General features: G+C 41.5%; 1 protein-coding gene across 2 annotated transcripts in view; it reads left to right on the top strand.

Moving 5' to 3' along the window:
- Window positions 1-14,334, top strand: part of NDUFS4 (NADH:ubiquinone oxidoreductase subunit S4) — a 70,205-nt gene that overhangs the window by 11,774 nt on the left and 44,097 nt on the right. The window contains exon 2 of one of the 2 annotated variants that reach the window (XM_089495687.1): window positions 4,484-4,562. The exons of the other annotated variant lie outside the window; for it this stretch is intronic. Coding sequence (XP_089351813.1) covers window positions 4,484-4,562 — 79 coding nt within the window. The remainder of the gene's footprint in view (window positions 1-4,483; window positions 4,563-14,334) is intronic. 2 annotated transcript variants of the gene reach the window in all.

Here is a 14,334-nt window from a genome sequence, read left to right as displayed (position 1 = left end):
TAAGCAACATTACAAAGTAGTGATAGAATAAAACTTCACAGCTGTATCAGCCATTGGCAGTGGCTTATTGCTCTTGTTTTTGTTTGTTTGTTTGTTTGTTTGTTTTGGGGGAATGTTTGGTCTAAAATGAGTAGACATTTCTATGGGGAGAAAAGGATTTTCAGAGGGAGATGCTCCTAATCTTGTTACTTCCTTTAGATATATAGGCAGGCTGCATCAATGTTACTAAGTGTTTTTTCCTGTAGTAACCCAGAAAGCCAACAGTGGTCAAGAATTCGGAGAGCTACAGTTTGGCAACATCTGGAGGACCCAAACTTGTGAACCATTGCCTTACATTACTGCCAGATTAGTCTACTACAGTGTTTTCTGTGTTCTTATATAAACAGTGCTGTCACTTCAATGAGCGCAAAATGTTTTTTACACTAAAGAACTGATAGCATTTTGTTTCCAGGCTTGATTTAGAGTGCTGGCTCTGGCCTTCAAAGCACTAATCAGCTTAGGGCTTGGTTAGCACTGAAACTGTCTGCTGCTGTATAAACCTGTCCAACCTTTGAAATAGGTCCTAGTGGCCCTGTTTCAAATATGAACAAACATGGCGGATGGGTATAAGATATGGAGGATTTGGGTGGAGGGACAATATTTATGGAGCTATCTTATGGTGGAGACTTATTTGTTTTATCACTTTCTATATTTTGACAGATGCTAAAGACTTTGTTTAAAAACATATGCTCACTTTAATTATGTGTTTCCTGAAGTGCAGGATATATTTTGAATTAAACCTGGAGATATACTACTTTTACACTTCTTTGTTTTACAAAAAAATGTCTCAGTCTGCTGTCAGGCAAGCGTATTCTTTGCCAGTTAATACTGCTTCCTTTCTGTCCACTGGATAGGAACTAAGAGTTGGGGTGGCATTGCATTTTCTAGAATTGTTCTGAAACTTCTCAAGAAGCAATTGTAATGTGGATTGTTAGAGAATCCCTCTCTCAGGATACCTCTGTGCATATGCGCACACATGTGCAAATTCAAGTTGTCTGTTGCTTATGGCGACCCCAGAAATTTTACAGGATTTTCTTTGGCAAGGAATACTCAGATATAGTTTTGCCATTTCCTCTGAAATATAGGCCCTATACAGACAGGCCAAAATAAAGCTGCTTCAGGTCACTTTGGAGGTGTGTTGTCTAAATGATGCATGCGTCCTAAGAGTCCAGAAGCTGTGCCAAAGCCATTCTCCAGTCGTAAGGACTGGAGTGTGGCTTTGGCGTGGCTTCCATACTCTTAGGATGCATACATCATTTAAGCAACATACCAACATAACAACATTCAAATTACTACACCACACTGGCTCTCTAAGGCCAGTTTACTACATATACATTGCTAAGAGAGAATAAATATTGCTTCCCTTTTTAGGCATAACAGTGGGTGATACTTCTAACATGCTGGTCTCTGGCACACTTCAGTTCTTTACTTACACAATAGCATGTCATTGGTTTATGAAAGCAAAGTCCGCTGAAAGGAATGATAAGATCCAAAACCTTGTTTTATCTCTCTGTTTCAGAATTTAGATTCTCTACCAAGCTAGTTCCAGTTCTATGCTTATGCTGTGAACTGGACTGCAAAGAATCAAAGGAATATATACTGTACAAGAATAACATATTAACCACCGATTTGTTTACATTAGAAGTGAAACATGACCAAGTGGACAAGAACTCGTAGATTGTTATCCTGGTATTTTTCTCTCTAGCAGTGATTATGCTGAGATGCAAGATAATTTAAAATACTATATATACGCGACTATAAATCGACCTCATGTATAAGTTAGGGACAGGTTTGGGGGCTAAAATTATGGATTTTAATATGACAGTAAAACTTAGCGGCATGCAACAAAGAATCTAGAAGATGAGGCAAAGGAGAGATGCTAAAGAACTTACAAAATAACTACATAACTGTTTGGGTTTACCCGAAAAGCTGGATGGATGAGAGAGTAGTGCTTCCAGAACACATTACACTCTTGCTTTTCACCAGGGGATGGTTCCCTTTTTTGTAAGAGTTAAAGTACAGTACAGTCGACCCTCCGTTTTCGTGGGGGATCCATTACGGACCCCCCCAATGCAAAAATGGAGACTTACACGTATTCAAGCCCCACAAGTTGCTCCTCCATGACTAATCAAGAACACGGTTCTCAAATCCGCGAGAAAGGAGGGGCGACTGTATTTACACTGATCCATGGACAAGTCGACCCAGATTTTTGCGGTCAATTTTTTGACTAAAATTTCTAGACTTATAAATGAGTATATACAGCACTTCCTTTAAATACCTGAATCAGCTCCTTTACAATGGAAAGAGAAAGAAATTAACTGTAATTTTATAGGTACAATGCTGTTAGATAGCCATTCCCAAGATATGACTAATAACTGAGTGAGATGGCTCTTCTTTTCTTCTTACAGGCCAGGCTTTGATTGTATTACACTGAATCATGAGACAGTAGCTCCTCCCTGTTCCATCCAAGTACAAAGAACAGTTCGTTCCAGGCAAACATTTCACCAGACCTAATCTATAGCCTGCTCTGTAACACAAGTAGCTGTGTGGGTTGTGGGCTACCTACACCTGTTATGTTAATTAACATCATTGATGTCTAGTATAGCAATGCCTCTTTTCACCAGATTGTGGCTTCATCTTGTAGAAGTACAAGATTTTTTCCTCAGCCAAACTTATAAAAAGAGAGAGTGCCACCTGACCTGCCTGATGATTTGGTTTTATTTTGTTTGTGCTACTCTGGGAGCCATTCAATCATTCTTTGTTAACTTGTTGAGTCTCCCAGTGGCAAAGTATGGGAAACTCTAGCTTTTTCATTTTATTAAATGGAACTTTTTTTAGTTGAGTTAAAATATTTTTTTTTCAGCCAGTCTCTCAAACATATCTGGAATGATCTCTGTTTTGGAAATGTCTTGTACAGAATGATTTCTAGTAGTCATAGAACTGATTTTTTCAGATATATAATTAGCAGTGCACATATTTAATATCAACAGATTAAAGCATAAATTCAAAAACTGAAAATCTTTTTTAGATTTGGCTTGCTGTTGGATGGTGGTTTTTTGAGAATGAGGATGTGCAGTCTTTCAAACTGTTGTATAAGTTAGATTCATAGCATATAGCTGGCTTTTAGAAACTGTAATGATCATGTAATGTTGGAATCTTTGCCAACAATGTAGCTGTGGCACTTCATAAACTTAAAAGTTCCTTTATGTTTGGAAGCCTTGTCTAGCTTTGTGAATTATATAAGTGTTTGAAGGGCAATTTACCAAGCAAGATTCTGGTTTTTAAATTCTTTGTATACTGTACTAAATTTGCTGATCTGAGCTTTCCAGAGGATGACTATCAGAGAAATTAACAGACAAATATTTCCTATTTTGTTTTTGATGTAGGAACTGCACACGATAAACTATGCTGAGAACATAGTTGAAGCAAGCACATAAACACTCTCAAAATAAATTAAATTTTATGTTCTGTGTGTATATTTGAAATTTCTATTTCTGCTCTATCAATTTTCCTTGGTTTGGTTTGGTGGTTTGTTTGCTGTTTTGCTTCCAGTTACTTAAAATGATAAGCAGTAACTGTAGTTGAATCCAGTTTTGAATCTAGTGAAATGTGAGTGGGGTGGGGTGAGGGGACCCATTATTGCTCTTCCACAGATGCTTGAATAAATTCTGATGGTGATAATACTGTAATAAATTGATTCTATCACATTAAGAATTTTCAAGCTCTTGCATAAGAAGGAAAGCCTTTGGTTTCTTGCATAGTACTCTAATCAAAGGGAAGCATGCTTTCCCCCTTGCAATAGACCTCCTAAATGTGCTTTTGGGATCCAACTTTCTGTTTGTGCAAACCTACTACTAGACCAAAGGTGTGGTGGGAGGGGGGCTGCAAATGATTGTCTTGATCATTTATAGAGGACCATGTGGATCAGAAAAATTTTGAACAAGATCTAGACATTAATTCATAATCTGTGTCTCAACTAGTCTCCATGGAGTTATTTTATTTATGATCTTGCTGCCGAACTATAACACTACAGTTTGAATTGTTAAAAAGGAAGTAAAAACTTTTTAAAAATCTGATGCCATCATTGAAGGTTCAGAGTTCCAGAGCAATTGGAAGAGCTTTGTATTTTTTTCCTTGTCTGTTCGTGACAAACCAGCTACTGTACTTTCATAGGGTAGTACAGTCCTTGCCACTGGCAGTCTCTGTGTGACAGAGAGCCTGTAGGCTGACATAAAGTGCAGCCTGTTGTGAACTGCTAAGTGGGAGTCTGCCAAAAACTCAGCAGACAGAACTAATTGGGGAGGGGGAAGGATTTTTGTGCCCTCACCCCCCCCCCCCTTTTAACAAAATGGATATTGTTAAAGTAACTTGTTTATATAAGATTTGTCTGCCTCTATTTTCTCATTGCATGAATCATTTTTTAACTTCAAGTCTTGCACTGCAGGTCACTGAACACTTCCACATGGCAACTGGCACAGGACCAAGCCCAAGACACGCAACTCATCACAGTTGATGAAAAATTGGTAAGGGTTTTTTGCTGCGTATGCTGCCTTGAGGGTTAGTTCTGTGCAACAGGTATTCAGTATTCCTCAGAATACTCAGGAAACAGCATAAGCATATCTAGCAAGTAAAAGGCCTTTCCTCAAGTAAAATGTGTATTTCAAGAAGTCATAAAAATCTTTTTTTAAAATGTCCTTAGAGATGCAAGAGTTTGAAATATGAAATTGTGTATCTTGACTACACTGTGGTTAAAAAGCAGCAGGAAACAATTTTAATATGTAGTAAGTGCCATTTGAAATCCAGATACTGTATTTTTCTCTTCAGTGAAGTTATATATGACATGCCAACACTTCCTAAATTTAATTGTTGGGTTATCCCATTTTAAAGAAATACAGTATAAAGAAGCCATGTAAATTAATTGTAAACTGTGTTCATGAAACCTATTTTAAATATGCACGAAGGAGTAAAATTAGAAACAACTGTGTAGCATTCTTTTGCTAATCATTACCAGATCATAAATTTGGCAGCATTTACATTCTAGCATATTTCAGCGTGTGGTCCCTTACTAGTACTGTGATGCAACTTGATATTTATGCTTACATTATACGATCGTCTGACTTTTTTTGGTAAAGCCAAGACTCCTAATGGAAATGTCATAGCTAAAGCAACAATCTTCAATGACAGTTGTATCACATTTGATTTTTGGAAGTGAAAAATGGTAACCAAACTCCCAGTATACAGAATTCATAGTTCACTTGGCTTCAAAATTTATAACTTACCTTTTTAAAAACAAAAGCAGTGGCTGAACAAGAATTTGCAGTGATAACATAACAAAATGCAACCATTATTTAAGTTCTTCACAAACTTTAGTATGTTCAAAATTGCATGCCAAAGGGGCTTCCTTTACTTTACTTAAGGCCCAGATAATATGTGCTGAGGAATATTTCTGAGCTGACTGCACTCTTTGTTTTCACTTATCAAATTAAAATATTAGGAAAGTGAATGTTAAACTGATTTCTTCAAAGTTGCAATCTACAAACCTAGCAAACAGTTGCAGGTACAAACCCAGTTGAAATCTTTGGACATTGTGAGGGAGCAACAGTTTGACTTTTCTGTATATTTTCTAATAAAGGCAAATGTAGATCAATCTGCAGAAGTTAAACTCATTTTATGAGTATTAACTGTTAATCCTAAATACAGATGTTGTAGACTTCTTTCCAGTTTTTTTGTTGTTGTTGAATGGACAGTTTTTCTGATTTATTTGTTTAACTTATTTTTAGCAAGGGGTTTTAGAGCTACAACCTCACAAAATGAGTACAAACAAGAACAAAAGAAGCTTAAAAATACAGTAACTATATTAACAAGCAAAGTACTTTGAGAAACTGCTCTGAAACATGTACACTTAACTGTGAACTTGGTTAGAGGCAGCTTCAGAGTTTCAGTCCTTACCTAAATGTAGATCACCAAGACTGTTCTGTGTCTGTAGAAGCGCAAATAAAACAGAATTAGATTGTATATAGGAAAAGAAGGTAGATCTGAAAATGGATAAACAGCAGATTAGAGAGTGTCTGAGACAATCTTCTAGACATTCAGCCTGTGTATGGGTTAGGGGGAAGAAATGACAGTTATTCATTATATATAGTTATATTTGTGATTGAATAATAATAAGAAGAAGAAATTGTCTAAATGCCAATATATAGAGGACAAGATATAAGTCAGTAGGAAGGAGATTCCACAGTTGTGTGGTCAGTGCCAGGAAGTCCCTATCGTTTGTTAGTGTCAGCCTAACAGATCGTAACAACAAGTGCCTGAAGGAAATCCTAGTATAAGAAAAGGATTATATGTGTGAACATTGTCTGGTCCCAAGCCATGTACAGTCTTAAAGGCTAAGAATGGCACTTGGAATTGGCCCCAGAAACTTATAGGCTGCCAGTTCAGTTGGGGGGGGAAATGTGCATTTTTTCAGGAAGAGGTTATTTACAGACTTCCATATCAGCATCCATTTATGCCTGCTGTAATTTTCAGTTATATTCAGAGGCAGTCTTATGTAAGAGCAGTTTGGGGTGCTCCTGGATTCATCTCTCCAGTTGACAACACAGATAGACGTGATGGTCAGGAGTGCCAGTTATCAGCTTTAGCTGATACACCAGCTGTGACCCTTCCTGGAGCCAGGCAACCTAGAAACAGTGGTACACACACTGGTAATCTCTCGACTTGACTTCTGCAACATGCTCTACATGGGGCTACCCATGTGCCAAGTTCGGAAACTTTGGAAACTTCAATTGGTGCAAAACATGGCAGCCAGGCTGCTTGCAGGTACATCCAGAACCGATCATATAACACCTGTCCTAAAATCTCTCCATTGGCTGCCAATTAGTTTCCGGGCACAGTACAAGGAGTTGGTTATAACCTTTAAAGCCCTACATGGCCTGGGTCCGGACTACTTGCCCGAGTGTCTTCCTCCACATAATCCAACCTGCACACTTAGGGCCTCTGGGAAGAATTTACTGCAGCCTAAGGAGACCAGATTGGCTGTGGTAACCCAGAGGGCTTTTCATCTGCTGCTCCTAGGTTATGCAACGACCTGCCAGAGGAGATCCGTCACATTACCACTCTAGAAGCTTTTAAAAAGTCTGTTAAAATGGATCTCTTCCAGCAGGCCTTTCCAAATTAGCCTCCCCTTCACTGATATAGATAGCCTTCATCTACCCCAAGAAAGATAGATGTCTCGCCTCTAATTACCTCTAATTTTAGCTAATTTTTATTTTTCTCTTTTAATTAGTATTTTATATAGTTGTTCATTTTATATTGCTACTGTTTTTAGTTTGTTACCTTATTATGATTGGGAGGGGGTTGGGGTAGGGCATTATTTAGAAATGTGGATTTTAATTGTATATTGTATATAATATAGAGGCGGGCTATAAATAAAATGTATTATTATTATTATTATTATTATTATTATTATTACATTGCAATAGTCCAGTTTAGAAGCAGCCAGTGTATGTGTAAACAAGGTCATACCTGATCATTCCATGTAGCAGTTGGCATACAAGATGAATCACTCATGGCCAGAGCTGGTGCCTACAGTTCACCACACTATAAGCCCTGGAGCACCATCAAGGTGAACAGTTTGCTTTTTAAAAAGGAGTTCATTTCATGAAGGATCAGTTTTGTACAGCTGTCCAGAGATAAAGAGAGGTAAAGCTTTACAGAGATTTCCCATCCCATAGAATTTCTACCTCTGTAGTTCACCTGGAAACTTCAGCGAGTCCAAAATGTTGTAGCCAGGCTATTGACCAGGGCTGGGTGCATGGATCCTGTGACTGGCTCCCTCGTTGAAACAGTAGTATTGACTACTGGTTCATTTCTGGACAAAATTCAAAGTGCTGGTTTTGATCTTTAAAACCCTACACATCTTGGGTCCAATCTATTTGAAAAAAGGTATTTTGCTTTAAGATCTGCAAGGGACATCTTTCTCTCAGTCCCACATCTTTGGTGAAGACATGGGTGATAGTCTTCTCTAAGGCTGCTCCATGGCTATGGGAATCCCTTTCATGGGAGGTCTGTTTGACCCCCTACCTGCTCTATTTCTGCTGGTATTTTGAAGACATTTTTATTTAGACAGGGTGTTGAATTTTAATTATGGAGCTGTAGTGTGTGTGTAAGTGTTGTGCTCTTTTTTTTTAATTTAACGTAAATATATTTTAAGTGTTTTAGCTGTCTTAATCATGTTTTTAATAATATTGATATTTAATTCTTTGAAAGTTTTGTAAATAAATGTTTTAACTGGATCTTTTTAAATTTATTATAAGCCTCCTTGAATCCTACTTTGGGATGGGAGTCAGGATATAAATCCCATAAACAAATAAATAAATCTGTCCCGGACTTCCTCTACATCCTTTGATTTGCTGTGTGGAAAGGTGAGACAGAACTATGTGCCATCATCATACATTAAAACTCAAACTCCTGCATGACTTGATTAGAATGCTTAAAGAGAGAGTTTTTATAAATGTCTCAAAAATTCTCTGTATTACCTTACTATAAGGACGTCACCCCATGTTACCTTAACTGTAAGCGTATTGTTTGTTTTTTCTATATAGGCAAAACAAACTGGAAGAATCAGACCTAAAACATGGGTCCTTCCATAGCGACTAGATTTTCTGTGGCCTAATAGCAACTTCAGCTGAGCCATCAGTAGATTCAATTCCAGAGGTCTGGAGTTTATCCTGAGGAGCTGATAGCTAGGGCTTGTGATCTGATTTTGGCTGATGTGATAAATCGCAGGGTGAGAGGTGGCCCCTCTAGGCTTTGTCTTATGCTGGGAAATTGCCCTGTTGCTGACGTGAGATGTCAGCAGTGGTCTCCCTCAGTGAAACTTAAAATGATTTAACTTCTAATATATGAAACAAAATTTGTTCCAGTACTATTATGGAAATCACGTTTTTCCTTTTGTAAAGTGGTATGCATCACATATGGTTCTCCTTCAGTAATTTCTGTAGTGTTTCTGCATGAGCCATCATGTTTATAGTATGCCTTTTGGTTCACCTCACTTAAATTCTGGAACAGCTGATTTGCAGACATTGTTATTGCAGATTATTTTCCATTTCAAATGTAGGAGCATATAGAAATAGTTGTCTCATTTTTGGTGGATGTTACAATAAGAGAATTTTAAACTTCGTTGTTGTTAACTGCCCCCGAGTTGACCCTATTCATGGCAACCCTGTGGATGAAACATCCCCAAGCTCCCCTGTCCTCCTCTGTTCTGCTTAAATCCTGTAAATTCAAACCCATGACCTCCCTAATTGAGTCTCTCCCTCTAGTGTGCAGTCTTCCTCTCTTTCTACTTCCCTCCACCATTCCTAGCATTATTGTCTTTTCTGATGAATCATGCCTTCTCATGATGTGCCCAAAGCACAACAGCCTCAGTTTGATCATCTTGGCTTCCAGGGAGATTTCTGGCTTGATCTGTTCAAGGATCCATTTGTTGTTGTTTTTGGCAGTCCATGGTATTCTCAGCACTCTTTTCCTGCACCACATCTCAAATGTGGGCCGAAGCAGATGGCCCAGAAGCAGATCACTCTGAGGCTGCAGTGACCGCACAGATGGCTCTCAATGCGGGCCACTACCACAGTCCCAACCAAGCCACCAGCAGGAGTGGATTCAGTCCGCTCCTTTTTGGGATGGCTCTTGCTGCCTTGGCGCGGCCTCCATGCAGCTTCCTGGCCACTTGGGGAACATGCGTCATGTAAACACTACACTCCAGAAGCAGCCAGAAGCTGCTTTGTTTGACCCATCAATTTTGTGTTTCTGTTGGTTTTCTTTTTATCCACTTTCTTCACTAAAAAGCCACATTTTAACATGGCACCAAGTTGAAGCCAGTATCAGTGTCAGTTGGCCCTTTTAACAGGAGTGTGTTCCACAACTGTGGTGCCATTAGTAAAGAAGATCTTCTCCTACATCTGCACATAGGGAAGTGTCCTTCCAACAGACCTCAGGCAGGAGTATTATATGCATCTATATGACAAGACCCAACATGGTGTAGTGGTTTTAGCATTGGACTGCAACTATAGAGACCAGGTTTGGATTCCTGCTTAGCCAGGGAAACCCATTGGGTGACCTTGGGCAAGTCAAACTCTCTCAGCTTCAGAGGAGGGAAAGAAAACTCCCCTCTGAACACATACATATGGGCACACAATTCTATTAATTTAAAACTGATGGAATAGAGTTACTTTAGATGTTGCTATCAATAATTTAACTGTAGCTTCCATCTCATCTTCAGGTGCAGTCCAACATAGATTGCATTCATTTGTCTAATAATAATAATAATAATAATAATAATAGATTTATTTCTAGCCCGCCCAATCACAAAGAATCCGGGCGGGTTACAACAATAAAATACAACAAATTACAATAGAGTTAAAAAAATCAAACCCTAGACCTACCACCACCCCCCATTCCCAGTACTAAAACAGAATTGAACAGTAATAATATTAAAACATTAAAAACATTAAAAACATTGAACAACCAAAAAATAGGCAGAAACATTGGCGGGGGAAAATAGACAGATGAGGGGACAAATATCTCTATATCAGAGGAGGGTAACTAGGTTGGAAAGGCCTGCCGGAAGAGATCCGTCTTGAGTGCTTTCTTAAAAGCTACCAGAGTGGAAATGTGACGGATCTCCTCCGGCAGGTCGTTCCATAGTTTAGGAGCAGTAGTAGAAAAGGCCCTCTGGGAGACAGATGTTAGCCTAGATTTTTTTGGTTGTAGTAGTGTGCGGGACGGACAGTAGGGAAGAAGGCGTTCCCCCAAGTACTCTGGGCCCAAGCCATGTAGGGCTTTAAAGGTAATCACCAACACCTTGTACTTTGCCCGGAAACTAATAGGCAGCCAGTGCAGGGACTTCAAGACCGGTGTTATATGGTCATTCCTAGAAGTTCCTGTGATCAATCTGGCTGCCATATTTTGTACCAGCTGAAGTTTCCGAACTTGGCACAAGGGTAGCCCCAAGTAGAGCGCATTACAGAAGTCCAATCGAGAGGTTACCAGTGCATGTACTACTGTTTCCAGGTCCCTTGGCTCCAGGAAGGGGCGCAGTTGGCGTATCAAACGAAGGTGATAGCAGGCGCTCTTGACTGTCGCATCCACCTGAGCTGTCAGTTGGAGCAACGAGTCAAGAAGCACCCCCAAGCTGCAAACAGAGTCCTTCAGGGGAAGTGTGACCCCATCCAGAACTGGCTGACACAACTCCATTCCTGGATTCGGGGTTCCTATAGCAAGTACCTCCGTCTTACCTGGATTCAGCTTGAGTCGGTTTTCCCTCATCCAGTCCATTACCGCCCCAAGACAGGCATTCAGAGGAGAGATGCCATCCTTAGTCACTGCTTCAGTCCGAGACATAGAGAAGTATATTTGGGTGTCATCAGCGTACTGATAACACCCCGCCCCATGTCTCCGGATGATCTCTCCCAGCGGCTTCATGTAAATGTTGAATAGCATTGGGGACAGGATCGCACCTTGAGGGACCCCTGATTTGAGCTCCCTCTTGGCTGAACAGCTGTCCTCAAGCGACACCATCTGGAACCTGCCCGAGAGGTAGGATCGGAACCACTGCAATGCAGTGCCTCCAATACCCAACTCTCTCAGGCGTTCCAGAAGGATACCGTGGTCAATGGTATCGAAGGCCACTGAGATGTCCAAGAGCACCAACAGGGTCACACTTCCCCTGTCGATGCCCAGACGGAGATCATCGACTAAGGCGACCATGGCAGTCTCAACTCCGTATCCCGCCCTGAATCCGGTTTGAAATGGATCCAGAAAATCCGTTTCATCCAAGACTGCTTGTAGTTGATTGGCGACCACTCTCTCGATCACCTTGCTCAAAAATGGTAGTAATGAGACTGGTCTGTAGTTATTTCTATCCAGGGGGTCCAGGGAGGGCTTTTTTAAGAGTGGTCTAACTACTGCCTCCTTGAGACAGGGAGGCAGGGAGCCCTCCCTGAGGGATGCATTAATTATGTTTTTCAGCATCTCCATGATTTTTTCTCCCCCCTGGACAGCCAGCCAGGTTGGGCAAGGGTCGAGAGGGCAAGTCGTCTTTTTCAAACTACAGAGAAGCTTGTCCACATCCTCAGTACTTACCGACTCAAATTGATCCAGTCTAACAGTAATGGCGGAGGCACTGGATGCCTCTCTAGTAGTCTCTGTCCTCAAATTGGCATCCAAATCAGCTCTTGTCAGAGAGATTTTATCTGCAAAATAATAATTAAAAGCGTCACAGCAGGCTTCAGAAGAATCTAATAATGGGTTCTGGGTAGGAGGTAGTTGGGTTAAGTTCCTCACTACCCTGAACAGCTCGGCTGGACGAGATTTTGCAGACGCGATAGATGCAGAATTGAAGGACTTCTTAGCTGCATCTATCGCCACTTGATAGGACCTAAGAAAGGTCGAATGAAGTGTCTTATCGGATATGAGTTGAGTTCTCTGCCACTTGCGCTCTAGTCGTTGTCCAGCCCGCTTCATTTGTCTAAGATCTTCTGTATACCATGGATTACGATTTTGGGCGGGTTGGAAAGGACGCTTGGGAGCGATCATGTCAATTGCTCTGGTAAAGTTGTTATTCCACATATTAACCAGAGTTTCAACAGAATCGCCAGCACTGCCAACCATAATACCCTCTAGGGCTTCTTGGAACCTGACGGGTTCCATCAGCCTTCGAGAGCGGACCATTTTAATCGGTCCTCCACCCCCGGAGAGAGGGATAGTGGCCTTCAGTCCAACCTTAACCAGGAAATGATCCGTCCATGACAAGGCAACGATACTAATTATCTCCGCCCACGGATATGCCTGTTCCGTGCAGAAGACCACATCGAGGGCATGACCTGCACAGTGTGTAGGCTCAGAGACTATCTGGGAGAGGCCCATGTTTGTCATGGAAAGCATGAACTCCCGAGCTGCGCCAGTAAGGTTGGTCAACCCAGTCTCGAGGGGGATGTTGAGGTCGCCCAGGACCAGCAGCCTAGGCGACTCCAACACCAGCTCCGAGACTAGTTGCGTCAGCTCAGCTAGGGAGTCCGTTAGGTTACGGGGTGGACGGTAAACCAACAGAATCCCCAGACTCTCCCTGGTCTTCAAGCTAAGGTAAATGCACTCAATGTGATCTAATGCATGGATAGGTATCCTGATTAAGGTAAGGTTGTTTCTATGGACCATGGCCACACCCCCTCCCCGCCCGCTTCCCCTCACCTGCTCATTGACGGAGTACCCGGCCGGAAGGGCCTGAGCCCAGGTTACAGAGCTGTCTGCTCCAAGCCAGGTCTCCGTGATACAAGCCAGGTCAGCGTTGTGGTCTGTCAATAAGTCGTAGATGATTTGGGACTTATTCTTCACTGACCTGGCATTACATAAGAGCAGAGAGAGGTTCGGCAACTGGTTAGGCACGCTCCCCAGATCTTTTGGGATAGCAGGGCTACTGGAAGGTGGAATAGGTATCACACATCTATCACACCTTCCTCTGTAATGACCTCTTGCCCTGCTAACGCCATATCTTCCATTGCCCCGCACTACTTGAATAGCTGCTCATTTAACATCAATATCAACCTCCTCCCCAGAGAGATCAGCCAATGGACAGATGTAGTGCATCATGTCAAATCCCTCCAATGACAAGTCTATATTCCCCAAAAAGCCTAAAACCAGTCAGCCTCACAGGCCAGGAGCAGCTAGTGATGTTGAAATGCCAATGTTCGGGCTGCAGCAGGCATCCCTTCAGGCTCCTTCAAGGTCAGCAGATGTTAGGAGGGGGTGGGGGGGTGGAGACTTGAGTCCTCCCACAAAGCCACGCCCCTGGCTTGCCTTGCCTTGCCTTGGCTGGGAAGCCTCAGGTGGAGTGTTGGCTTCTGGCTGCAGCAGGCGTCCCTTCAGGCTCCTTCAGGGTCAGCAGATGTTAGGAGGGGGTGGGGGGAGTGGAGACTTAAGTCCTCCCACAAGGAGAAATAGAGCTGAGTGTCATCAGCATACTAATGATACCCAACCCCAGTTGTTATGACCCACACCAGTGGCTTTATATAGATTTTAAAGAGCATGGGAAGGGAAGACTGACCCATGTTAACACATCACAGCTTAATTGCTATAGAGTTAAACAGAAATCCCCAAGTATGAAACTTCCAAGATGGAGTGCCTCACATTCCTATCTGATGGGGCCTGTTCAGTAAGATAACATGATAAACTGTATGAAAAGAAACTGAGAGTTCTAGGGAGATCAACAAGGTAGCACTCTCTCTGTCTTTCACTCAAAGT

This window comes from Sceloporus occidentalis, unplaced genomic scaffold, assembly GCF_023333645.1.
Source record: "Sceloporus occidentalis isolate IW3139 unplaced genomic scaffold, rSceOcc1.0.p SCAF_1, whole genome shotgun sequence".
Classification (NCBI taxonomy): domain Eukaryota; kingdom Metazoa; phylum Chordata; class Lepidosauria; order Squamata; family Phrynosomatidae; genus Sceloporus; species Sceloporus occidentalis.
This window is presented reverse-complemented; position numbering and strand designations above follow the sequence as displayed.